This window comes from Erpetoichthys calabaricus, chromosome 9, assembly GCF_900747795.2.
Source record: "Erpetoichthys calabaricus chromosome 9, fErpCal1.3, whole genome shotgun sequence".
In the NCBI taxonomy this organism is placed as follows: Eukaryota; Metazoa; Chordata; class Cladistia; order Polypteriformes; family Polypteridae; genus Erpetoichthys; species Erpetoichthys calabaricus.
The window spans coordinates 27,574,058-27,599,950 of record NC_041402.2 but is presented as its reverse complement, the minus strand read 5'-3'; the positions used below and the strand labels follow the sequence as shown (position 1 = coordinate 27,599,950).

General features: G+C 40.2%; 1 protein-coding gene across 1 annotated transcript in view; it reads left to right on the top strand.

Annotated features, from left to right (window-relative positions):
- Window positions 1-25,893, top strand: part of adamtsl2 (ADAMTS-like 2) — a 165,489-nt gene that overhangs the window by 47,347 nt on the left and 92,249 nt on the right. Inside the window, exons 2-3 of the mRNA XM_051931763.1 lie at window positions 8,892-8,994; window positions 22,532-22,674. Of these exons, the coding sequence (XP_051787723.1) occupies window positions 8,920-8,994; window positions 22,532-22,674 (218 nt within the window). The 5' untranslated portion in view covers window positions 8,892-8,919. The remainder of the gene's footprint in view (window positions 1-8,891; window positions 8,995-22,531; window positions 22,675-25,893) is intronic.

Sequence of the window (25,893 nt, the reverse complement as noted above, 5' to 3'; positions counted from 1 at the left end):
ATTTGTTTCATTGCTGAATTCCAAATGTTTCTTGATAAAGCTATACCAAATGATCAATCTAATGTGCAAACTCATTAAAAGTGATAGGGGAGCTGCAGACTGTCCTGGCAGCATTGAACAAGGTATGACTCAAACATAGACGGGATACCAGAGCTCACAGACTCGCACACTCACACCCACTGGAGAAATACTATTTAACTTGTTAACTTTAGTCTGTGGGAGAAACCAGGACTCCTACTGTGAAAGGCCACAAAATGAAAATAATGAATAGAGTTTAACATCTGTGCTTTACCATAGCAGTTTTTAAGTTAGAGCATTTAACAATTAAATATAAAATGCAATCCACTTAACTGTACTATTGTAATCTGCCAAAATAGATTAAGCTTTTGTTTTGCTAAAGTTTTTCTTTGTTCCAAAATGCAATTACATTCAATTATAGGTTGTGTGCCAGTTTGTATTTTGCTAAGTAAGTGTTTCTTATATGATATGTACTAGACTACAAGCTTGCAGGCGTGAAGTCTATAATATTTTCATGTACAATAATCAGACTAAATTTACTTTATAATGCAGTTTTCTTAATTGCTTGGTATAATTTTGTTTTTCATATATTTCCAATTCAAATTTTTAGTAATACCATATGTTTAACAAGATTTATATTTCGGGCATCTACTAGGTTGGGTTGACGGTATACTAAATTTCAGTTTATCTCTTCATCCATGCATATTTTAATCCCTCTTATTCCAATAGTGGATAATATGGTAGAAGAAACTGTACGGCCGAAGTCAGCCCAGGATGACCTGTCATTGTCACCTCTGCCTTGAATAGCCCTCTGTGTTGTGATTTTAGGTTTAAAGACAGGGGCTACAAAAGGTTTTGTACACACGTCTGTAATGGTTTGTTTTGTGACAATACAAGATATGTACAGGGTCTTATCACCTGTATGCACTGTAATGCAAAATATACTTAAATATCCATCCATCCATCCATTTTCCAACCTGCTGAATCCGAACACAGGGTCACGGGGGTCTGCCGGAGCCAATCCCAGCCAACACAGGGCACAAGGCAGGAACCAATCCCGGGCAGGGTGCCAACCCACCGCAGTACTTAAATATTAAAATCATAATTATTATTAAATTAACAAATGAAATGCCATAAGAAACTAAAAGAAAAGCCCTCACCTCACTGCAGCCATTACAGAGCTAAGAGCACGCCCGCATGAACATGCCCATTTCATTTTGGAAGGTCACATTTACAAGGCAGGGGTGCTGGTGTTACCTACCTCTCATTTCTGTAATGGCACCATTTCCTACTTAAATGAAACTGAACAAAATACCCCTGGGCTTTTTAACCCTTGCAATGTAATTACAATAACCAAAAAAGTAATTCTCCCCCTTAACCTCTATTACACAAGTCCATCACAGGGCACATTCACAAATGCACCCTTGTTTGTCTATAGCATATTAATTTAGAGTTGCAGAATAAACTAACCTTTAACTCTTTGGGGTTTCAGATGAAAACCAGATAAGGGAAAAATATGTAAACAATATACAGACAGTGACCAGGCTGGTAGTGAAAACAAGAGCAGTGCCATCTTTCCAATCAGTTCATATTTATCTCTCGTCCCTATTGCGAGTTGAGAATATTATGCACACATACAAATATTTAGATTAAAATGAGGCAAACAGTAAACATGTAATAATAAAAGCACAAAACATCTTGAAATAAACACAATGCTGGATATGATCTTATTTTTGTATTGCACATAGAGCCAAAGGCATGTGCAAAGTGTGCAAATTTAGTGCACACTTCTTTTTTTTTAGCTGTCTTTCACTTCATTTTATTGAGGTGGATAGCATGGTGATACAGTGAGTAGAGGCGCCACCTTACAGTTCCAGGATCCTGGGTTTGAATCCAAAAATGTCCATGCCTGTTCTTCCTATGTGTTTGTGGGATTTCCTCCCATACTCCAAAAATGTGCAAATTAGGTTAATCTGTAATTCCAAACTGGTCTCTGTGACTGTGTGTGTGTGTGTGTGTGTGTGTGTGTGTGAATGGGCCCTGAAATGGACCAGTGCCCTGTCCTGGAGGTGGTTTTAATGTTTTCAAATCTATACCCGAAGGCCCTGAATTTATTTGAATGAGTGTGACCACTATAGGATGCTCAGACTATCAGGAAGAAAAGATTGCCACAGCCAAGTCATGGAAAACGCAAATTTAAGTCTCCTAGGAATGAAGAGTAAAGTAAAAAATAATTAAATAAATAAATAAAATGAAGGCACCACATCCAGCCTCATAGTCTTAACCAAAAACTGTAGTCTTCCATTCACCGCACTTGTGGAAAATATTTTTCTGGAGTTTTTACCTTTATTGGCCTGGTTCCATAACCAACACATTGTACCTCTCTCTGGCCAGTGTGGCAGACGTCTGGGGCTCCTGCCCAGCTGGGACGCTTGGAGGATGGAATGACCATGAGAGGGACAATACCTTCCTCGGGATACGAGAGGGCATCCACCCTGGTTTGCATTAGGGCCACGGGATCGGAGCTAAGAAGCTCAACCGCAGGGGAAGCATGGATGGTTACAGAGCCATGAACTGCAGCACTTCCGCCACACAATCAGGGAGCACCTGGAGCACATCCGGGTAAACTATAAAAGGGGCCACCTCACTCCATTTGGGGAGCTGGAGTCGGGAGGCAGAGGACAGAGCTTACGAGGAGAGCAGAGGAGAGGAGTGGAATGGAGGCAGAAGAAGAGTGAGGAGAAAGAGAGAAAGAAAGACGGCACTGAGTTTATTGGTTTGTGTGAGATTGTGTATTGTGTGCTGTGAAGAAGAAGAGCAAAATAAACGTGTGTGATTTTGGACTTCTGTAGTCTGTCTGTCTGTAGCTGGGCTGATCTCCACACCAGTTAACAACCAAACTAGAACTGACTAACAGTCTTCTAGAGTACACTCTTATGAAATTGGCCTGTATCATGTCACTTAAAGGTGCCATCTGAAAACCTTATGGGGTGGATCCTAGTGCAGGTGACTTCCTTGACCTCTTTGTGCATGTCTTCTTTTTCTAGACTTCCAATCCTTGCCTGAGAAAAAGCAAGAACACACTTATGTGGAGCCCAGTTTTATACAATACAATACAATACAGTTTATTTGTATATAGCCCAAAATCACACAAGAAGTGTCGTAATGGGCTTTAACAGGCCCTGCCTCTTGACAGCCCCCCAGCCTTGACTCTCTAAGAAGACAAGGAAAAACTCCCAAAGAAAACCCTTGTAGGGAAAAAATGGAAGAAACCTTGGGAAAGGGAGTTCAAAAAGAGACCCCTTTCCAGGTAGGTTGGGCGTGCAGTGGGTGTCAAAAAGAACGGGGTCAATGCAATACAATACACAGAACAGAACTCAGAAAATAATCCTCAATACAGTATAATAGTGCAATAGAAATATTACAAGTACAGAGCAGAATTCAGCCGTAGATGATATCACATAATAGGATTTGGATTTGGTCAGAGACCTGTAGACCTCAGCCATCAAGCTGCCTCCCCCTATTGGCCATTCCATAGCTGAATCATTGCTGGGCTAGCCAGTCTGATGAAAGAACCCCTCTACCTGATAATTCCTGCGATCCTCCATCAGGGATGACTTTACTTTAGGCAGGCAAAACAACTTGGCAGGTGGGCAGTGGCACCAAGTGCCACATTTAAGTACCAAGAAAAGAAACAAAATAGGTAAGGGTCAGTAACAAATTATAACTACCATATTACTACAATTAACTAATACCAGAGATGCAGTCTGTACAGTTACTCAGCAGCTCTAGTCAGAATAAGCTAATCTGAAGTAGTGAGTCTTCAGGCGGGATTTGAAAGATGAGACTGAAGGGGCATCTCTTATAGTAGCAGGCAGACCATTCCACAGTTTAGGGGCCCTGTAACTAAAAGCTCAACATCCAACTGTTATTTTATTAATCCTTGGAATCATAAGCAAACCGGTATCTTGAGATATTAATGTGCGCTCTGGTTTGTAAGTCATGATAAGTTCAGATAAGTAAGCCGGACCTTGGCTATTTAAGGTTTATATGTTAAAAGGAGGATTTTGAAATATGTCCTAAACTTAGCTGGGAGCCAATGTAAGGATTTAAGAACTGGTGTTATATGTTCGGATTTTCTTGTTCTTGTAAAAATTCTTGCAGCAGCATTTTGGACTAACTGAAAGTTGTACAAAGAACATTTTGAACATCCAGTGAACACCGCATTGCAGTAGTCAATCCTACTAGAAATAAATGCACAAATTAATTTCTCAGAATCCTGCTTATTTAGAAAGCACCTTAATTTCACAGCATTTTTAAGATGGAAGAAACATGATTTAGACAACTTTGTAATGTGCGCTTTAAATGACATGCTAGAGTCAAAGATAACTCCTAGATTGCAGGCTGATTCAGTAAAATTAATGGTGATTCTAACTGAGTTAAATGATGACAAAATATTGTTGTGATCAGCGTCATTCCCTCCAATAATTAACATCTCTGTTTTATCAGTTTTTAAAGACAAGTAGTTCTCATCCATCCATTCTTTAATTCACTAACAAGACTAATTAAAGCTAATATCCCGCTGGGCTGGCTACTTTGAGCAGCTGTTCAAAGCTGATCCTCCAGCTAGGACGTTGGATATCTCTGGGTCCACGATTCTTTAGGCTGATCCTCCAACTAGCTGTGAACCACACAGTCTCTTTGAGATTGCAAAGGTGGTGAACCAGCTGAGGGGAGGCAAGGCTGCAGGGATCTGTGGTATCTGGGGTGAACTTCTCTAGGCTGGTGGTAAGGCTGTCCTCCTGGCATTGCAAGCAATCTTTGCTTCCATTTCGGAGACTGGCATCATCCCAACTGACTGGAAAACGGGACTTGTTGTCCCTATCTGGAAAGGGAAGGGTGATCGCCTGGATTGCAGCACCTACAGGGGGATAACATTGCTCTCAGTGCCGGTTAAGGTCCTTGCTAGGGATCACTTGCTCACCTACCAGCAACCGGAGCAGTCTGGTTTTACGCCTAAGAAGTCTACCATCGACTGCATGCTGGAACTGAGGGTTCTCATGGAGCACAAACGTGAATATCGGCAGAGTTTCTTTGCAGCCTTAGTCGATTTTCGTAAAGTGTTCAACTCAGTTGGTCAAGCTGCCATGTGGGACATCCTGAGGGTTCGCTGGATCCCCTCAAGGTTGCTGGATATCATGAACGGCCAGTGCACTGGTACTGTCAGTGATGTGCAGAGTAGAGGCAGAACCTCTGTGTTTTTCCCAGTTGATTCTGGGGTTCTTCAGGGGTGTGTTCTTGCTCCTACTCTGTTCAATGCTTGCATGGAGAGGGTGTTGGGTAAGGTCGTGGAATCCAGTGGCTGTGGGGCATCTGTTGGTGAAGAAAGCTTCACGGATCTTAACTTTGCTGACGATGCTGTGATCTTTGCAGAGTTAATGGAGGCTCTGATCGGGGCTCTCGAGAGACTGAGTGAGGAGTCTGGGTGTCTGGGCTTGTGAGTGTCCTGGATAAAAACCAAGACCTAGGCCGTTAATAATCTCTTAGGCACAGCCATCAGCAGTGTGTCTGTCTGTGGAGAGAGTGTCGATCTTGTTGAGAGGTTTACTTACCTTAGCAGTGACATTCATGTCTCTGGTGACTCTTCCTATGAAGTCAGTAGATGGATTGGGAGAGCATGGGGGGTCATGAGGTCACTTGAAAGGGGTGTATGGTGATCCCGATATCTATGCAAAAGGATGAAGGTCCAGGTCTTTAGAGTCCTGGTGCTTCCTATCTTGCTATATGGTTGCAAGACATGGACGCTATCCAGTGACCTAAGATGAAGACTGGACTCCTTTGGTACTGTGTCGCTTTGGAGAATCCTTGGGTACCGTTGGTTTGACTTTGTGTTGAATGAGCGGTTGCTCATGGAGTCCTGAATGAGGCACATTACCTGCATTGTAAGGGAGCGTCAATTACGGCACTATGGCCGTGATTCAGCTCGTAGGATCCTCATTGTTGGGGACCTGAGTGGCTGGACCAGGCCAAGGGGTCGCCCACGGAACACCTGGCTGTGGCAGATAGAGGGTCATTTCCAGAGGGTGGGACTGGACCACGTGTGTGCCTGGGGGGTTGCAAACCGGGATCCCGAGTTGTTTCGTCGTATAGTGGGTTCGACAATGTACTGTACCAGTGCATGCTCCCCAACTTAACTTGACTTGACAATGCTAAGAATACAAGAACTACAAGAAAATCCATTGCACTTTTTACTAGTTTTGTTGCCAGCAGATCTAGTGAACAGGTAGTAGATTTCATTTTAGAAATTAAAGTCAAGATTTCCTGCTCAGTTACACGATTAAAATTTCTAAAGTGTTGAATGCAATGTGAGACAAGGCCTGTCAGGCTTGTATGTGGTTTGCACTGTGATGCTGAGATCTGGGATCTTGTATTTTTAATTTTCTCATTAAAGAAGTTCATAAAGTCTGTACTGCTTATATATGTTGGTATTTTGCACTGTAGATCTGAATTCCCATTTGTTAATTTAGCCGCTTTTCTAAACAGTACCCGAGGATTTTTATTATTGCTATTATTTTAGAACAATAGTCTGAGTGAGCTTTAAAGAGAGCTTTTTTATGTTTTTTAACACTCTCTGTCCATGCAATTTGAAAGACATGTAGATTTGTTGTTCTCCATTTGCGCTCCAGTTTTTGACACTCTAATTTAAGAGCTCGAGTGTTTTCATTAAACCAGGGAGAAATTCTGTGTCCTTTGATCACTTTTGTTTTAAGGGGAGCCACTGTGTCCAGATCATCTCTCAAGGTCACATTATAATGTGATGTTAACTGATCTAAATTGTTTTCCACAATTACCCATGACTTGCTCAAAGTATCTATAAATTTTGAAGCAGAATTACAATCTAGATGTCGCACCATATTTGTTTTAATCTGTGAGTGTATTGATATGGGCAGAACCAAATCAAACGTAATTAAGTAGTGATCAGAAATAACTTAATTTAACGGAGTAATATTTAAATTTTGAATTTCAACTTTGTAAGTTATAATGAAATTTAATATGTGGTTATGATTATGAGTTGAACCTTTGACAGTCTGACAAAATCCTACTGAATTTAACAAATAAGTAAAACGTTTTCTAAAAGTGTAATTTTTCCACATCACTGTGTACATTAAAATCCCCCATCAATACTACGTGATCATAATTTATAGTCAAAACAGATAAAAGGTTGCCATGAACAGTGGATATGGCCCTGGGGGTCTGTACACTAGCACTATAATTGTGTTGGAATCTGTTTTAATATTTAAAATGAATGCCTCAAAAGATGTGAAGTCGCCTAAATTTTTGGAAGTGATTTTCTTTTTGTTACAATGAATTATTCCAAGGCCTCCTCCTCGACCAGAATCTCCAGACTTATGAAGGAGCGAGTATCCATCTGGTGACGCCTCAGCTAGAGGAACAGTGTCACATTTACTAAGCCAGGTTTCAGTGAAAAGACACAGATCAGATTTTGTAATTAATATAATATCATTTACCAAAACTGCTTTACTTCCAAGAGAGCGAATGTTCAATAAGCAGCATTTAAAATTGCATACTTCTTTCTAAACTGGTGATATGTTTTTTGTTTTAATTTGAATTAGGTTGGGTGGCGCAGTGGGTAGCGCTGCTGCCTTGCAGTTGGGAGATCTGGGGACCTGGGTTCGCTTCCCGGGGTCCTCCCTGCATGGAGTTTGCATGTTCTCCCGTGTCTGCGTGGGTTTCCTCCGGCCACTCCGGTTTCCTCCCACAGTCCAAAGACATGCAGGTTAGGTGGATTGGCGATTCTAAATTGGCCCTAGTGTGTGTTTGTGTGTGTCCTGAGGTGGGTTGGCACCCTGCCCGGGATTGGTTCCTGCCTTGTGCCCTGTGTTGGCTGGGATTGGCTCCAGCAGACCCCCGTGACCCTGTGTTCGGATTCAGCAGGGTTGGAAAATGGATGGATGGATTGAATTAGGTTTCTATTACAGATGCCCCTGGTGGAGGGTCTGGTTTATCTCTTGGTCTAATTATACACTTTATTTTTTGGTTATCAAGTAATTTAAGGTTTGCATCAAGACTAAATTTATAGGATGTCCCATAACAGGGATTATGGGTAACAGCTTCAGGAAAGTAACAGGTGGGATAAAGAACAGCCTATGATTTTAGATCACATGACTGCGGCCTGGATGGTGCTCTAATCAGTCAGCCAGGCAGTTTTGCTGCCATATTTTGGGATAATATAAAAGACCCCCTCCAGTTAGGATGAAGACCATCTCTTTTGAAAAATCCAGGCCTTTCCCAAAGATCATCCCAATTGTTCACAAAGGCTATGCTTTTATTTGAACACCAGGTTTCTAGCCAGCAGTGAAGGGAACACAAGCTGCTATAAATCACATCCCCTCATAATCTTGGTAAGGGGCCAGATACAACTAAATTCTGACATTTTCTTTTAGCTTTGGTGCATAGAGAGTTGAAGTTCCTCTTTAATACCTCAGATTGCCGTAAATAAATATTGTGCTGACATGCAGCAATAAGGTAGATACTTCATCGTCGGTGACACGGTCAAATGTGGCCTTTATGTAAGAAATCTTTGCCCCTGCGAGGCATTTAACATTAACTGCTGGTTTAACACAGTTTGGAATTCTAACATTCCGCACTATGGAATCACCAATTATGAGTCTAATGTTTTCCAGGGGCTCCTTTGCCTGGTCTCACAGGGAGTAGGAACAAACTGTGTTAATAGACCAGTGAGGTATTCACAAAAGCTCAGGAATACCCCAGAGCCGATGCATGTTTAAAAATGAAATTAATTAACCCATGCTCAAACCAATCTGTCTTCTATGTTTTTCTCCTATTCCTAGATTAATTATATATCAGGAAACATATGCCATGAGGTCAAGACTCTTAATGTTCTGCAGCCTATTATTTGGATTCTCCTTGGAGCACACTTCTCGTAATAGAAAGGTACAGTATGAATCACTTTTTTGTGTTTTGACGTGTGCAGAAAATAAACAGAATGCGGTATTCATCAATTGCAAGAAACTGTTACTTCTAGCTATTTTCTTATTGATTCATTTTGTCTTATGTAACACAATGTTCATGAAGACTATTTCTATAAATCCAGCAAAAATGCCAGTTATCATGTTACTTGAACATGGAGTTCAAGATATGATGGAAACAAGACCATTTCAAAAATAAAATCTAAAGTAAAATAACAACAGAGAAACTGCATGCTTTTTGAGGTTTCTGTTGTAGTTATTAACAATACAGAAATGATGTGATGTACAGTACTTTTGTAATGGAATGCTGATGTGGCAGCAAGCAATGCAGATTAGGAATATGGGGACAAAGTTTGAGTCCCCACAACGTAGCCCAATGTTTGGAGTTTGTGTGTTCTTCCTGTGTTCTCTTGTATTTCCCACAGCACAAATATGTTTTCTTAAGATGATTAGTAATTTTAATTTTATAATGTTAAGCCAATGTGTTTTATCCATTTCTACTGGAAAAGACAAACAAACCACCTTTATGTTTATAGTGCCTTTTTATATCAAACACTATCAATAGGCAGTTTACAACTATAGGTACAGTATAGAAGTATTTACTTATGTTTTTAAAGTTGAAACATAGGTAGTGTGGCAAGTGGCTGGGGGTGGCACCCAGCCAGGATGCCCAGAAGGACCGGAGGAGGGATTACGCCTCCTCCAGACCGCGAGGGGGTTACCACCCTGGTGGCTTTGGGGACCACGGGAACTGAGCTTGGAAGCTCAACCCTAGGGGCCCGTGGTCACTGCCAGGGGGCGCCCCGATGCCTGGAAAGCCCTGGTCCTCAGCACTTCCACCACACTAGGAAGTACTGGGGGGAAGACGACCAGGGAAACCCAGAGTGCTTCTGGGTGCTGTTTCCTTAAGAGAAAACAGTGACATTAAACTTAAATAACAAAACATCGTATAACAGGTGCACAGCCTGTACTTCCGCCACACTGGGGAGTGCCGGCAGAAGATTATCGGGAGGCACCAGGAGCACATCCGGGTGATTATAAAAGGGGCCGCCTCGCTATGTTCGATGGCTGGAGTCAGGAATGGAGAAGACAAGGTCTTGGAGGAGAGGAGTGGAGGCAGACTTGAGAGGCATCATTGTGAAAGGCCTGAACTTTGAGGGAGTTTTGGAGTTGTGTGGGTTTCCACTTGTAAATAACAGTTGTAAATAAACGTGTGTGGTGCTTGAAACGATGTCTACCTGTCTGTGTCCGGGCCATACGCCACAGTAGATTAAAAGTTTTGCTTGGGGTGATACAATTTGTGATACAGTTTGAAGTTTAAATGTAAATGGCAACCTTGCAGTGTAAATTCCAGTGTTATAGCCAATGCATAACACTACCTTACTGCAGCTTCCCTGAAGAACCAGGATCAGGTATAGAAAAAAGGTAGGTGGAGGGATGGACTGATTTTTGGAAAAGGTAGTTAAAAACAAAGGCGCATTTGGCTATCATGTTTGTGATTTCTAATTCTTTGAGAATGCCTACCATGCCTGGTCCAAAGGACAAAGTCCTGAAAAGTTATTTAAGGCTAACTGTTTATAGTGGAGGGCACCAGATAAAATATATTGTCCTTTTGCTCATTTAGGACATGATAGAAAACAACAAACAATTTTAGTTCACTTTGCACTTATATAAAAATATAACATGTGGCTATGATACGTGTATTTTGTAATAAACTTTGCTCTAAACTTCATGTATATTATTTAGTTACCAGTGCATTGGTATTCTGGTTTCAACAATGAACAAAATTGAAATTGACCATAAAAATACCATGCTGCAGTATATAACACTCTCTAAGATGCAGTGCTGTGTATAATAAAAAAGTGCAAACACTTTATTCAGACACCACCAAGGTACACAATTACAAAACAACAGAATACAGCATTCAATATGTACACTATGCATGATAAGTAAGATGAACAGAAATGCAATGTTAGGAAAGTACATTTCAGAAATAATTAGGTAAATGCAAGATATAAAAATGAGGAAATCTAAAGTGTGAAGCGGCAGGGATGAGAGTCAGCACCTCTACATCCGAGGCCATGTTTCTCTGCCGGAAAAGGGTGGAATGCTCTCTCCGGGTTGGGAACACATTACGGCCTCAAGTGGAGGAGTTCAAGTATCTCGGGGTCTTGTTTACGAGTGAGGAAAGAATGGAGCGGGAGGTTGACAGACGGATCGGTGCGGCATCCACAGTAATGCGGGCTCTGCAACGGTCCGTCGTGGTGAAGAGAGAGCTGATCCAAAAGGCAAGGCTGTTGATTTACCAGTCGATCTATGTTCCTACCCTCACCTGTGGCTACGAGCTTTGGGTAGTGACTGAAAGAGCAAGATCGCGGATACAAGCGGCCGAAATGAGTTTTCTCCGCAGGGTGGCTATACTTTCCCTTAGAGATAGGGAGAGGAGTTCAGTTATCCGGGAGAGACTTGGAGTAGAGTCGCTGCTCCTCTGCATTGAGAGGAGTCAGTTTAAGGTGGTTCGGGCATCTGGTCAGAATGCCACGTGGATGCTTCCCTAGGGGGGTGTTCCGGGCAGACCCAGGACACGCTGGAGGGATTATATCTCACGGCTGGCCTGGGAACACCTCGGGGTCCTCCCAGAGGAGCTGGAGGAGGTGGCCGGGGAGAGGAAGGTCTGGGCTTCCCTGCTTAGGCTACTGCCCCCGCGACCCAACTTCGGATAATTGGTGGATGGATGAAATCTAAAGCTCTGAAGGTAAAGCAGTTTTAAATGTTACACAGCTAAACTAGGCAATCCTAGTACTATCTCATGTTGACTTTTTTGTTTCTTTTTTCTACACATTTTTTTCTAAATGTTTTTAAAATATTGTCCATTAGGGAAAGTAGCTGCTAAGGTTTTCCATTACTAGATCTGGGGTTACAGGAACAATTAGGGTTACTGGGTGTAGTTCTTGCCTTATGTAGCCGATGGAGACCAGCACCTGTCCCACACATACAGTAATTCCAGGGGGAACTGAAAGTGACCCTGGGATGGTCCAACCATAAGGCTTTTGACCTTGGAGTTGGCAGCATAGTTGTTAGCAACTTAGAGAACTATTGTGGTAAAAGAAGTTACGGGAAGTGTTTATTGAGTACTTCAATGTGGGTAAATGTAGCATGCAGCCCATGTGGAAAAGGTTTGCAAATACTTGAACTTTGTCGTTATGGGTTATTGAGTGTAGAATGATCGGCAAAAATGGCAAATTTATCCATTTAAAGTTAAATCTAAAACACAATAAAGTGTACAAAAATGAATGTATCTGAATACTTTCTGAATTCACTGTGAATTACATGGATTCTTAAAATTGTAATATCTAATAAACAGTTTAGTGAGACAGAAACATTAAAACTGCACTGAGCAGAAGAAAGCTGTCTGACAGGCAAAAAGGAAACACTTGGATAAACTGGATTCATTATACAGTGAGACATTCTCATGACTAATGTTTCATGGCCTCCTGGCTATCAACAATTATAAAGAGAATGCCAATAAAATCACAGACAGGAACACCTTATCAAATGTGCTAAATAAATTTTACACCTGTTTTGAAGCTCTGACACCAACATTTCCATCTGGTTTCATAGTAAAAGTGATTTTGTTGTAAAACTCTGTCACCGTGATGTGTGGAGCAGTTTTATGAGTTTCGTTTTGCTTTCTTAAAAAGTTTGAAGATCAGTTAATATTTGCATTTACTGGCATTACAAACCTAGTGTGTGAAGCCTATTTGCTTTAAAAACATCACTGCACCACTCTTCTCCAATAAAATAGTGTAAAATGGGTGAAAAACTACAGTCCCAAGTTCTGGGGCCACAAAATTTTTAGTAATTCTGAGAATTAACAGCTCTATGTCAGACCTTGTAGAACCTCTTTAGTTTGCGTATGGAATTAACATGCTTCTTTGGCGACATATTAATTTTGAGTAATGAGCAAAATGTTTCATAAGAAATTGAATTTTCTCCCAGTCTACCTGTTTGGCTTCTCAAAACATTCAAATGGCATTGCGTTTATAGCGAAATCTGTGCCATTCACACAAGTAGAAAAGTGTGTAGTTTCTGACTGGATGTGTTTTACTATATTAATTCCACATGTGTCTGGATGTTACTCAGTGTTTAAGGAAAGAATCAGTGTTTTTCCGTAGTGACAAAAATACCAAACCACTGGAGTCATCTCCTGTCACTTGTAGACTTATTGTTTAGCTATCTGTCAAATATTGTAATTATTATGTAGTATGATGCCCGCTTAGCCAATTGTGATCACAATTTTAGCAATTGCAATATAAAAGAAGAATCAGTGACAGAAATAAAACTCAAAGCTCCATGATATTGTGCACAGAGATGAATTTTGTTCATGTGGAACATGTTACATTTTTGAAAAATGCACTGTACCACTTCACAGTGATATGAAAAGAGGCAGAGAGAGCATTGTTTTTACTGGTGTGCTACTGACTACTTGTGTTAGCAGAAGTACGTAAACATGGAATTGTAAGCAAGGCTTTAGGAGCATTAGTCCTTTTTTCAACCCCACCAAAAACTTGTAAACTGCTAAAAAAACTCTTCTTAGTGAGTGCAAATTTCCCAGCAAAACAAATTTTAGTGTCATTTTCATAAAACTGTGAAATGAAACTTGCTGTTTCACCATCACCTTTTTGTATCTGCTTTTCATTGCTGTGCCATATTATTTACGGTAATGATGTCTTTTGCTGGTTACATGGTCATGGTGTATGATGTCATGTGGAAGTGGTCTGTGATGTCATTGCTGCACCATTATAAAAGATAATGGCAAGCAGTTCTCAGCATCCAACCTCTTGGATAAATATCAGAGAAAAATTAATCGTAATCGCTAGGACTAAAACACTGGAACATTAGAAAAATTGTTTTGAGAACAGGTCATCCAGTCTAATCAGCTCACCAATCCTTTTCATTTAAATTCTCCAAAATAAATTTGGTCAATATTTGGAGGTCCCTAAAGTCCTACTCTCTACAGTACTGTTTGGGCATTTATTCAATATATGTTTGGTCATTTTTGTAAAGAAATACTTCTTAATATTTGTGAGAAATTTGCCTTTAACAAGTTGTGTTCTTGTTGAAATATGTAAGTAACATCTGGGATCCACTGTACTAATTTCCTTCATAATTATAAACTTTCTCATGCTCTCTTATGCCCTACACATTGTTCTAGACTTAGTGATCTTGCATGCCTTGTACACACGATAACATCTTTTTTAACTTCATTTTTATCCACTGCAGACTCCTATGTACTTCTATAAATTTCAGGATAAACTTTTCCTGCATTATGTGTAAGCAGCAGCAGTTTTTCAATCTGTTGTTTTCTAAGGATTTTGAGTATATTGCTGTCTGTGCCAGAGACGTTTTGTCACGACTCAGGGTGAATAAATTATTCACAAAATTCGAGAATTCCTCTGTTCTACTTCTTGGCTATCATTTTGATTGTGCTGGATTTCAAGTGGACCTGGAAGTGGAAACTTCCTGACAGTATTATACAGGTCTATAGACTGGTTATAGATGGTTTATTAAAATATGAATTCATTTCTTACTCCCATGTTACTGAAAAGGATAGTTGAAAATGTATTTAAACTTTGAAGGCTCAAACTGTGTTTAATTTGTTTAAAGAGAAATTTATGTCCACCCTTGTTCTTCATCATCCTGACGTTTCTTTACCTTTCAAGTACAGGTTGGTGCGTTGAGTCTCAAGGTAGGGGCTGTTTTTTGCAACGTTTCCCTGATTTGGTCCAGTTACATCCTTATGCATATTTTTCTAAAGCATATATCCAATTAAGAACAGAATTATACTGTGGGTGATCATGAAATATTAAGGGTAAGTATGATCTGGAAGAGTGGTGCTATTAGTCGGAGGGCAGTGCACATTAATTTACTATATACAGTATAATGACCATAAAAATCTTATGGGTTTTAAACAGTAAAAACAAGTAGGTACTTCACTTTCTTTAAAGATCTCCAGTGATTGAAAATTAAAAAGTACTTTCATATTTCCCTTCAGTTATGTATAATATTTATGAGTAAATACTAAGCCCTAAATAAGTAAATAGTTAGTCCTATCTTATTTTTAATGGTGATGGACAGGTTGACAGACGAGATTAAACAGGAGTCCCCATGGACTACTGTATGATATGATTTGTAGCAAGAGTAGAGAACAAGTTGAGGAGACCCTGGAGAGGTGGAGATATGTTCTAGAGAGGAGAAGAATGAAGGTGAGTAGGAACAAGACAGAATACATGTGTGTAAATAAGAGGGAGGTCAGTGGAATGGTGAGGATGCAGGGAGTACAGTTGGCGAAGGTGGATGAGCTAAAATACTTGGGATCAACAATACAGAGTAATGGTGAGTATGGAAGAGAAGTGAAGACAGAGAGTATAGGCAGGGTGGAATGGGTGGAGAAGAGTGTCAGGAGTGATTTGTGATAGACGGATATCAGCAAGAGTGAAAGAGAAGGTCTACAGGACGGTAGTGAGACCAGCTATGTTATATGGGTTGGAGAGAAAAGCAAACAATCAAAAATCAATAGGTGCTGCTTGGGCTTTTAAGTATGTGAAGCACCGTGCGGGAAGCATATCGCGCAACAAAGTAACAAGTCAGCCCAGCAAGGAAGGGATCAATGTGAAGGTAGTCTTTCATTGTTTTTTGAGGAGCGTCCATATCCTCTAGAGGTTCACAATATATTTGAGGAGTTTTATTTAATACATAATACATGCTCTGATTGGGTAGCTTCTCAGCCATCTGCCAATAGCGTCCCTTGTATGAAATCAACTGGGCAAACCAACTGAGGAAGCATGTACAGTACCAGAAATTAAAAGACCCATTGTCCACTGAAACCCACGAACCAGCGAAAATCTGCGATATATATTTAGATATGCTTACATATAAAATCCGCGATAGAGTGAAGCCGCGAAAGTCGAAGCACGATATAGCGAGGAATTACTGTACAATATGTATTTGGTAAGAATTTCATGTCAACCTTTTGTTGAAAATTTTGTTGTAGGTTATCATGTTTATGATAAGAATGTTTGTTTGTGTATTTATATTCAGGTCAAACCAAGACCTATAAGCCTGAACACTCCCAAAAAGACCCAAAGTCTACTTACTTTAACAAAGAATGAGGCCAAAAATTCAACCAAAGGTGAAGAATGTAACTATAAAACATCTGTCCAATAAATAACAAAGCTTTGACTTGATTTTAATTACTTTTATTGGACTAAACTACCAAAACTGAATCAAAAATACAAAAATAGGTTGCCAAAGAGCAAAAAACATAACAAAACATAAAAATGTTTTTTAAACCAAAAGTCCACAATACTAAATCACATAGAAAAAAGCAAAGGTTCAAACAACTACGAAAACCAAAAGTAAATACACCACCCTGAAGAGGAAGGAAACCCAAAGAAAACTGGAAACAAATGTCTCAGTGGTTTGTTTGATGTATGCTTGGCCCTTAAACAGACTGGTTTCACAATGTTTGCATGCCAGAGTTGCCAGAAGCATGCCAGAATGGGCATGGAGAATTTATGCATCCTCCTCCTGTTTGCATGGATTTCTTCCAGATATTCTAGGTTTCTTCCCTCTTCCTCAAAAATGTGCATGTTGGGTTGATTGGGAATTCCAAATTGACCTTTGTCTGCGTAAGTGGGGTCTACAGTGGACAGGCAGCTTGTCTGTGTCTGCTCTCTGCTTTGCATTCAATGGTCATGAGGCTCTGGTCCTCTGTGACTCTGAATCAGATTTGAGAATGTTAAGTTATGGTCCAGATAAAAATGGACCTTGTTAATTTTAGAAATGGCACTAAACTAGTGGGATTGGTAAATGCCTTGAAGTCAGTAAAATCATTACTAAAGTAACTGGACAGAATTCAGAATCAGGCAGATGTGTTAGAAAATGAAAAGGTACTGCAGGTTGTAAAAAATAGACGATTAGACACTGGGGGCTTAGTGAAACATTTACAAATAAACCTTATTAGAAGGATTTAGAAGTTGTATTGAGGTGGTGTTTACAAATAATTAAGAAGTCTGTAACATACAGTGCATCCGGAAAGTATTCACAGCGCATCACTTTTTCCACATTTTGTTATGTTACAGCCTTATTCCAAAATGGATTAAATTCATTTTTTTCCTCAGAATTCTACACACAAGTGATGCGCTGTGAATACTTTCTGGATGCACTGTAACACTCTGTGTTAAATAGAAGTGTGGGCAACGTATCCTCGAGATATTCAATGCACTTGTGAGGCCTGATTTGGAAATTTATGTACATTCTGGTATTACAAAAAGATGGCAGCCAGAGAGAAGCAAGTAGGCCGATTCCAGGACTGTCATCTATGAATAATAAACAAAGATTGAGTTTTTCAGTTAGAGCAAATAAGAAGAAGCGTTCAGAATTGTGAAGGGAATTAATATGTTGGATACAATGTCCAAGTACCCATGTATGTTGGTTACTTAAAAACGAGTTCTTCGGTTATAACATGGGAGACACAGATGGAAGCTGGTTAAAGTTTTTTTTTTGTGTGCAGACATTATAAGGTATTAATTCATTCAGATAACCGTAGACTCATAAATGGAGTAAATTACCAAGATGTGTGGTAGGTAGTTATACTTTGCGGACCTTCAAATCACGACTTGATATTTTGTAGATGTTCGAATGGAGGAAATTGCTGAAACCTATTCTTTATATGCTCACTCAAAAGTATAAAACTAATACAGACTCATAATCCAACCAACACAACTTGTCTTTAACATGCATTACTTATTTTTAATATTAAAGATATCAAAACTTTTATATCTGTTACACATTGCAGCATGACATTACATGAAAAATGTGTAGAATCCTTGGTGACATTATTAAGCACACATAGTCTAAACCAGTGTTTCCCAAACTTGGTCCTGGAGTCCCCCAGTGGCTGAAGGTTTTTGTTCCAACCAGATTCCTAATCAGTGACAACACCTAATAACACTGATCTCATTTAATTAACTGATATTTTTTTTCTTTTATTCAACACTAGCAAAATACCCGCGCTTCGCAGCGGAGAAGTAGTGTGTTAAAGAGGTTATGTAAACATATATATACATAAACATAGTGTATATACATAAATATATACATATACACATCCACATATATATACATATATCAACATATATATACACATACATATATATATATATATATATATATATACACACAGATGCAGACACATATACATATATATACATATACATATTTGTATATCTACATATATATACACATATATACATATATATACATATACATATTTGTATATCTACATTGTCTACCACCTTCGCTAATCATTCTTGAGGCAGATTGAAGACTTAAGTGCCAGCTTAACTGAAAAATTAAAGAAAACATACTAAGTTTTAAAACAAATCAGTTTTAACGGGAAAAGATGCCGACGAAAGAAGAGAAGCAGCGGGACGCTAGGGTCAAGAGCTGCTCATTAAGCAGCAAGCGCATCAACCTCTGAGCAAACGAATGGTAAACGTACAGAGAAAGAGGATAAATACTATGAATGGTCATGTCAAGTGTATTCACTCCACGTTATCGTGGAGTGCGCTGTTACTGGTATTTTGATAAAAGAATCTGAATAACATATAAGAATCGTATAAATTATTAAACAGTAAAACATTAACATTTAAGAAGTAAAGATACATTGAGTACTACTGTAGTGCTTTCGGGTATAGTACATTTTTTGTTTGCCCATTACATGCATAAATGTATAAATTTTTTGGTGTACCTACGCAAGAACACGCGACATGACCCGGCAGTTAAAAATGTATCGCTCCAGCAATTTTAACTCTGTTACAAAGTCATCTAATATGGTATTGCAAACAGCAGCGGGAGAGTTTCTATAAACTCAATTTAAACTTACTGTTTACACCGTGCTTTGAAGATGCATAGTATGCGACACGTGTTTCGCCGTAATTGTGGGCTCATCAGGAGTACACAGTCACTGCACTCCCTTACGGGAATCGATCCTCGGACGTAGAGGCGAAGCCCCTAACGTTGTGCCACGGCGTGAGGTTCGTTCATTTGACAGCATGTAGATTGGGGTAATTACATTGCAGGCATTCGTAGTCTGATTCACAATCTGATTGTATGGGTGGTTACCTACCAGGTAACGCTTGTGGTTGGTGAGCAAGTCGGCTAACTTCTGCCACGGTGCCCTCTTTCAGTTGCGAGAAGCAGATCATACAATGGTTGAAATAGTTTAATATATATAGCAAAATCACCGCACTTCGCAGGGGCGAATATGGTATTGCAAACGGCAGCGTTTCTATAAACTTAAAGTTACGGTTCATACCGTGCCTTGTTTCATATTCTTTTCCTACCTTATCAATTGTGTAATGTGTTTTTTGAACAGGTTTGATTAATGCAAGTGATCACTCCTGCTGCGTTCAATCACTTCACGTGAGCCACTCTCTTGTGTGATGTTGCGATGTCCACGGGTTTATTTAATGTTAGCTAAGACCCGGCAGTTAAAAGTTTCTCGCTACAGCAATTTTAACTCTGTTACAAAGTGATGCAAACTGTCGTTTATACCTCGTGTCTTCTCATCAAAGTTGTATCTCGCGAATATGGCATTGCAAACGGCAGCGGGAGCGTTTGTATAAAGTTAAGGTTACGGTTTACACCGTGCTTTTTTATACCTCGTGTCTTCTCATTAAACTTGTATATTGCGAATATGGTATTGCAAACGGCAGCGGGAGCGTTTCTATAAAGTTAATTTAGACTTACGGTTTACACCGTGCTTTTTTATACCTCGTGTCTTATGAAGATGCTTGTATGCGTCACTCACTCGCTTCTTATTGTTTCGCTGCCTTGTCAATTGTGTAATGAATGTTTCCTTCTGCGCTCTTTGGGGCTCCTCCTTCTTTTCTACGTACTGACTTCACAGTCAGTTCACGTGATTACGTGGGAGGCGTGATGACGCGACACGCAACTCAGTCTCCTACGGCCATCTTGCTGCCTACCATTACAGTATATGGACAAAAAAGAGGTTCCAGTTATGACCATTACGCGTATAATTTTGAAATGAAAACTGCCTAACTTTTGTAAGTAAGCTGTAAGGAATGAGCCTGCCAAATTTCAGCCTTCCACCTACACGGGAAGTTGGAGAATTAGTGATGAGTCAGTCAGTCAGTGAGTGAGTCAGTCAGTCAGTCAGTGAGGGCTTTGCCTTTTATTATTATAGATTCAGAAAAGCACAGCAGCATGATTTTTATATTTATATGACATTTAGAAATATTTCTTCTTTTGCTATAGATTTAAATGCTTAACTCTCTTTTGATGATTTCATTATATTTTGCCCTTTCTCTGTGCAGTTTTTCCCCCTTTGTTGTATCTTAATAATGACAATTTAAAACAAGCAGAGCAGACACGCTGGCATACAACACTGAATAATCAAAGGCTGCAGCTACATTAGAGTCGGACCCACTAATTAGTAAATAATGGATTAATTAAACAATTAGAACACCTAGAAAAGTAGAATGAAAATCAAGATGAAAATACTGTTAAAAAGAAAAAAAAATACATTATTCCTATATAACAGCTGCGGCACGGTGGCGCAGTGGGTAGCGCTGCTGCCTCGCAGTTGGGAGACCTGAGGACCTGGGTTCGCTTCCCGGGTCCTCCCTGCGTGGAGTTTGCATGTTCTCCCCGTGTCTGCGTGGGTTTCCTCCGGGCGCTCCGGTTTCCTCCCACAGTCCAAAGACATGCAGGTTAGGTGGATTGGCGATTCTAAATTGGCCCTAGTGTGTGCTTGGTGTGTGGGTGTGTTTGTGTGTGTCCTGTGGTTGGTTGGCACCCTGCCCAGGATTGGTTCCTGCCTTGTGCCCTGTGTTGGCTGGGATTGGCTCCAGCAGACCCCCGTGACCCTGTGTTCGGATTCAGCGGGTTGGAAAATGGATGGATGGATGGATATATAACAGCTTGGTACATTTTAATATTTTTTTTTTTAGCAAACTTAGTTTTCTAATTTCTATTTTGTTCCCTAAACACAGAACTTGGGAAATATCAATTGTGGTACCCGGCGGGGGTTCATTCCTGGCCGGGATGCCCAGGAGGAGCGGAGGAGGGCTTGTGCCTCCTCCAGGACACGAGGGGGCGTCCTCCCTGGTTGCTTTGGGGACCACGGGTACAAAGCTTGGAAGCTCAACCCTGTAGGGGCCCGTGGTCACCGCCAGGGGGCGCCCCGATGCCTTGGGAGCCCTGGACCTCAGTACTTCCGCCACACCCGGAAGTGTTGGGGGGAAGAGGATTGGGGACACCCGGTGGACTTCCGGTTACACCGCTAGAGCTTCCGCCACACAGGGGTGTGGCTACAGAAACCTCAGGATGCACCTGGAGTCCTTCCGGGGTGTATAAAAGGGGCCGCCTCCCCCCAGTCAGGGGCAAGAGTCGGGTGGAAGAGGACGAAGCTTGGTGGAGAGGAGTTGAGAGACTGTAAAGGCATTGTGAGTGTGGCCAAGGACTTGAGGGGTGATTGGTGCCGAGGCACTGGGATTGTGCACTTCTATTGTAAATATAATGTATAATAAATGTGTGTGTGGTGAAACCAACATGTCTACCTGTCTGTGTCCGGGCTGTTCCCCACACAGTTCACTTAATTAGCCCAGGAGTTCAATTAAAAACAGAAGCTGCTTGGAACAAAAACCTGCAGCCACAGGGGGTCCCCAGGACCGAGTTTGGGAAGCACTGGTCTAAATGTATATTGTGAGGAAGATGCATTCATTTATTAGTCGCTGGCAGGGTGTGCCTAAAGCCCTCCTTCTCAGTAGTTTTCCATTTGGCATAATCTCTACCTAAGAGCATCTCACATTAGCCTATGACCAAGTCAATAGAAAAAGACAGTTTCATGGTAGCATTTACTATAAGGGCCTGTTTTCATTAATCTCTTTTTCCCTAAAGACTCTCCAACACTTTTAGCCATACTAAAGGATTGCGTCTATAACCCACATGCAAGCTGTTATGTTTAATGACTTGTTATTTGTAAAACACCTTGACTGATCAACCGCTTTCGGTCGTCACTGTGACTGCAGAATGCCACACATTTAAATTGCACACTGGTTAATTTTTTTATGCAGTACTACTGTATGAGTAAGTTTCTCTATAATGTATTTTGGAAGGTTCATTGTACATTGCAGAATTGCATTGCTCAGATTCCCTTTTTATTTAATTCTTGTATTATTTTTCACTTCTCTATATCTTTATTTATCACATTTTTTTATTTTGAATCTGTTACTGAGAAAACAAAAGTGAGTATTCCAATGTACAAAATGTACAAAGTCGCAACCCTCTAAATAAGTTTCTTCTGGCAAGCAATCTGGTTGTTTGGCTTCACATGTTGTTCTCTAAATAACGAGAATTCCTGTGATACAGAGAACTTTAAAGTGTCCTTATAAGCAGGTGTCTTATTTGTCTTTTAGGAACTTGGACAAACCTCAAATAGTCTGGAGGAAGGGCCTGACGTCACAGCGTTCTGGTGGGGAGAATGGGCCAAGTGGACAGCCTGCACTCGCTCATGTGGAGGAGGAGTGAAGTCACAGGAGAGGCACTGTCTTAAACAAAGGTACTGACTGAACATTAAAAAATGTTTAAGCTTTGGTCATCAGTTATTCTGATGTGCTTTTTAAGGCTGTTCATTTATTCTTTCATTTTCAGAACATGCTTATTCTATCACAAGGTTGTAGGGTGCTGAAGCATAACACAGCAGCGTTAAAAGCAAGGCAGGAAGCATCTCTTGCCTGACACTTTCATGTACACTCACTTAAAGCATTGTGATCGGATTATTTTTTAATTTTTGTACTATGGCATGTGTGATTTTGCACTTTATTTTTCTTTTGTGCTACTTAATGTGCTTTTTGCATTTTTCTGGTGACACTGTTTTCTTTTGGTGTGGTCACCACCATTTAGTGTCAACCTCTGAGTGACCATGACCATGCAATCCACTGTTGCTATGCCTGTTGTTGGTCACATGGCACATTATTTCGTCACTCACATGCTATATAAAATGGAGGGGCACATCTCTGGGCAGTCTAGCTTTGTATCTTATTACTGAATAAATTGTCTGGTGAATTTCAACTCTGGTTTAGTGACTTTTATTTTCATGATTGTTCTTTTTTGACTCCCCTGCTTGCCCCCATTAGTTCCATATTATTACCAGCTATTTTCACTGTTATTTCCCTTCTGGCACTCATTTATCACTCCATGCTCATAACTATTTAGATGGGAGATAAACAATGGTCGGCAAAAAAAAACGACCAGGAGATGAAATTGTAAATTGAACAATGTACAGTGGTGTGAAAAACTATTTGCCCCCTTCCTGATTTCTTATTCTTTTGCATGTTTGTCACACAAAATGTTTCTGATCATCAAACACATTTAACCATTAGTCAAATATAACACAAGTAAACACAAAATGCAGTTTTGAAATGATGGTGTTTATTATTTAGGGAGAAAAAAAATCCAAACCTACATGGCCCTGTGTGAAAAAGTAATTGCCCCCTTGTTAAAAAATAACCTAACTGTGGTGTATCACACCTGAGTTCAATTTCCGTAGCCACCCCCAGGCCTGATTACTGCCACACCTGTTTCAATCAAGAAATCACTTAAATAGGAGCTGCCTGACACAGAGAAGTAGACCAAAAGCACCTCAAAAGCTAGACATCATGCCAAGATCCAAAGAAATTCAGGAACAAATGAGAACAGAAGTAATTGAGATCTATCAGTCTGGTAAAGGTTATAAAGCCATTTCTAAAGCTTTGGGACTCCAGCGAACCACAGTGAGAGCCATTATCCACAAATGGCAAAAACATGGAACAGTGGTGAACCTTCCCAGGAGTGGCCGGCCGAACAAAATTACCCCAAGAGCGCAGAGACGACTCATCCGAGAGGTCACAAAAGACCCCAGGACAACATCTAAAGAACTGCAGGCCTCACTTGCCTTAATTAAGGTCAGTGCTCACGACTCCACCATAAGAAAGAGACTGGGCAAAAACGGCCTGCATGGCAGATTTCCAAGACGCAAACCACTGTTAAGCAAAAAGAACATTAGGGCTCATCTCAATTTTGCTAAGAAACATCTCAATGATTGCCAAGACTTTTGGGAAAGTACCTTGTGGACTGATGAGTCAAAAGTTGAACTTTTTGGAAGGCAAATGTCCCGTTACATCTGGCGTAAAAGGAACACAGCATTTCAGAAAAAGAACATCATACCAACAGTAAAATATGGTGGTGGTAGTGTGATGGTATGGGGTTGTTTTGCTGCTTCAGGACCTGGAAGGCTTGCTGTGATAGATGGAACCATGAATTCTACTGTCTACCAAAAAATTCTGAAGGAGAATGTCCGGCCATCTGTTCGTCAACTCAAGCTGAAGCGGTCTTGGGTGCTGCAACAGGACAATGACCCAAAACACACCAGCAAATCCACCTCTGAATGGCTGAAGAAAAACAAAATGAAGACTTTGAAGTGGCCTAGTCAAAGTCCTGACCTGAATCCAATTGAGATGCTATGGCATGACCTTAAAAAGGCGGTTCATGCTAGAAAACCCTCAAATAAAGCTGAATTACAACAATTTTGCAAAGATGAGTGGGCCAAAATTCCTCCAGAGCGCTGTAAAAGACTCATTGCAAGTTATCGCAAACGCTTGATTGCAGTTATTGCTGCTAAGGGTGGCCCAACCAGTTATTAGGTTCAGGGGGCAATTACTTTTTCACACAGGGCCATGAAGGTTTGGATTTTTTTTTCTCCCTAAATAATAAAAACCATCATTTAAAAACTGCATTTTGTGTTTACTTGTGTTATATTTGACTAATGGTTAAATGTGTTTGATGATCAGAAACATTTTGTGTGACAAACATGCAAAAGAATAAGAAATCAGGAAGGGGGCAAATAGTTTTTCACACCACTGTAGGTAATAGGTCAACTGGGAGATCAGAAATGTAAAGAGCCTAACACAAAACACTAAACAAAACATGAAGTTACAATCAAAATTTCAGAAACCAGAAGAATATAAAGAAAAGACAGAGTATCCACAATCTTGGCCAAAGAATTTGAGTGCTGTTGGCTTAAGCAGTGTTGCGCTGACATTGTCATGCACCACAATTTCTGGGAGGTACAACTGTATCAACCGACAGCAACATCTTAGCTCTCGAACCACAACAATGGTGCCACACATATGAAACAGGAGGGCACCACTATTAAACCGCAAATAATAATGTAAGAACTTAATAAAAATGAGCCACAGAACAATGTTAAAATTACAACATTAGAATGTTGGAATTTTTTGACTAGAACAGGCCATTCAGTTATTAAAACATGATCTCCCTTGGCTGAACCCACCAGCATGTTAGTAAATCTTGACCTCCCTTGTATGAACCCATGTTTCCATATTTACCTATAGCTACTTGGATCTGCATGATTACTCTTTTTAAATAACAGGATAATATTTGCCAATCCTTAGGAATTTCTGCAGTGTGTAGTTACTTCCTAAAATATGCATCAACGGTTTATATATGAACTCTCTAATCTCTTTAAGCACTCAAGGATAAATGTTATCTGGTCCTGGTGATTTGTTAGGTTTCAGCCTATTTAGTCTAAGCAGTATTTCTTCCCTAGAATTTCCAAATTAATCAGTACCTTCTTTGTAGTCCTTGTTGCCTCTTGTATAGGTTATCCACTTTCTCATGTGTAAAAACCTCAGAAAAATCCAAGTTTAGTGCATTCTCTATTTCACTGTCTGTATGTTTTAAATTCCCTTTACTTTTACTGATACATTTCCCCTCCTCC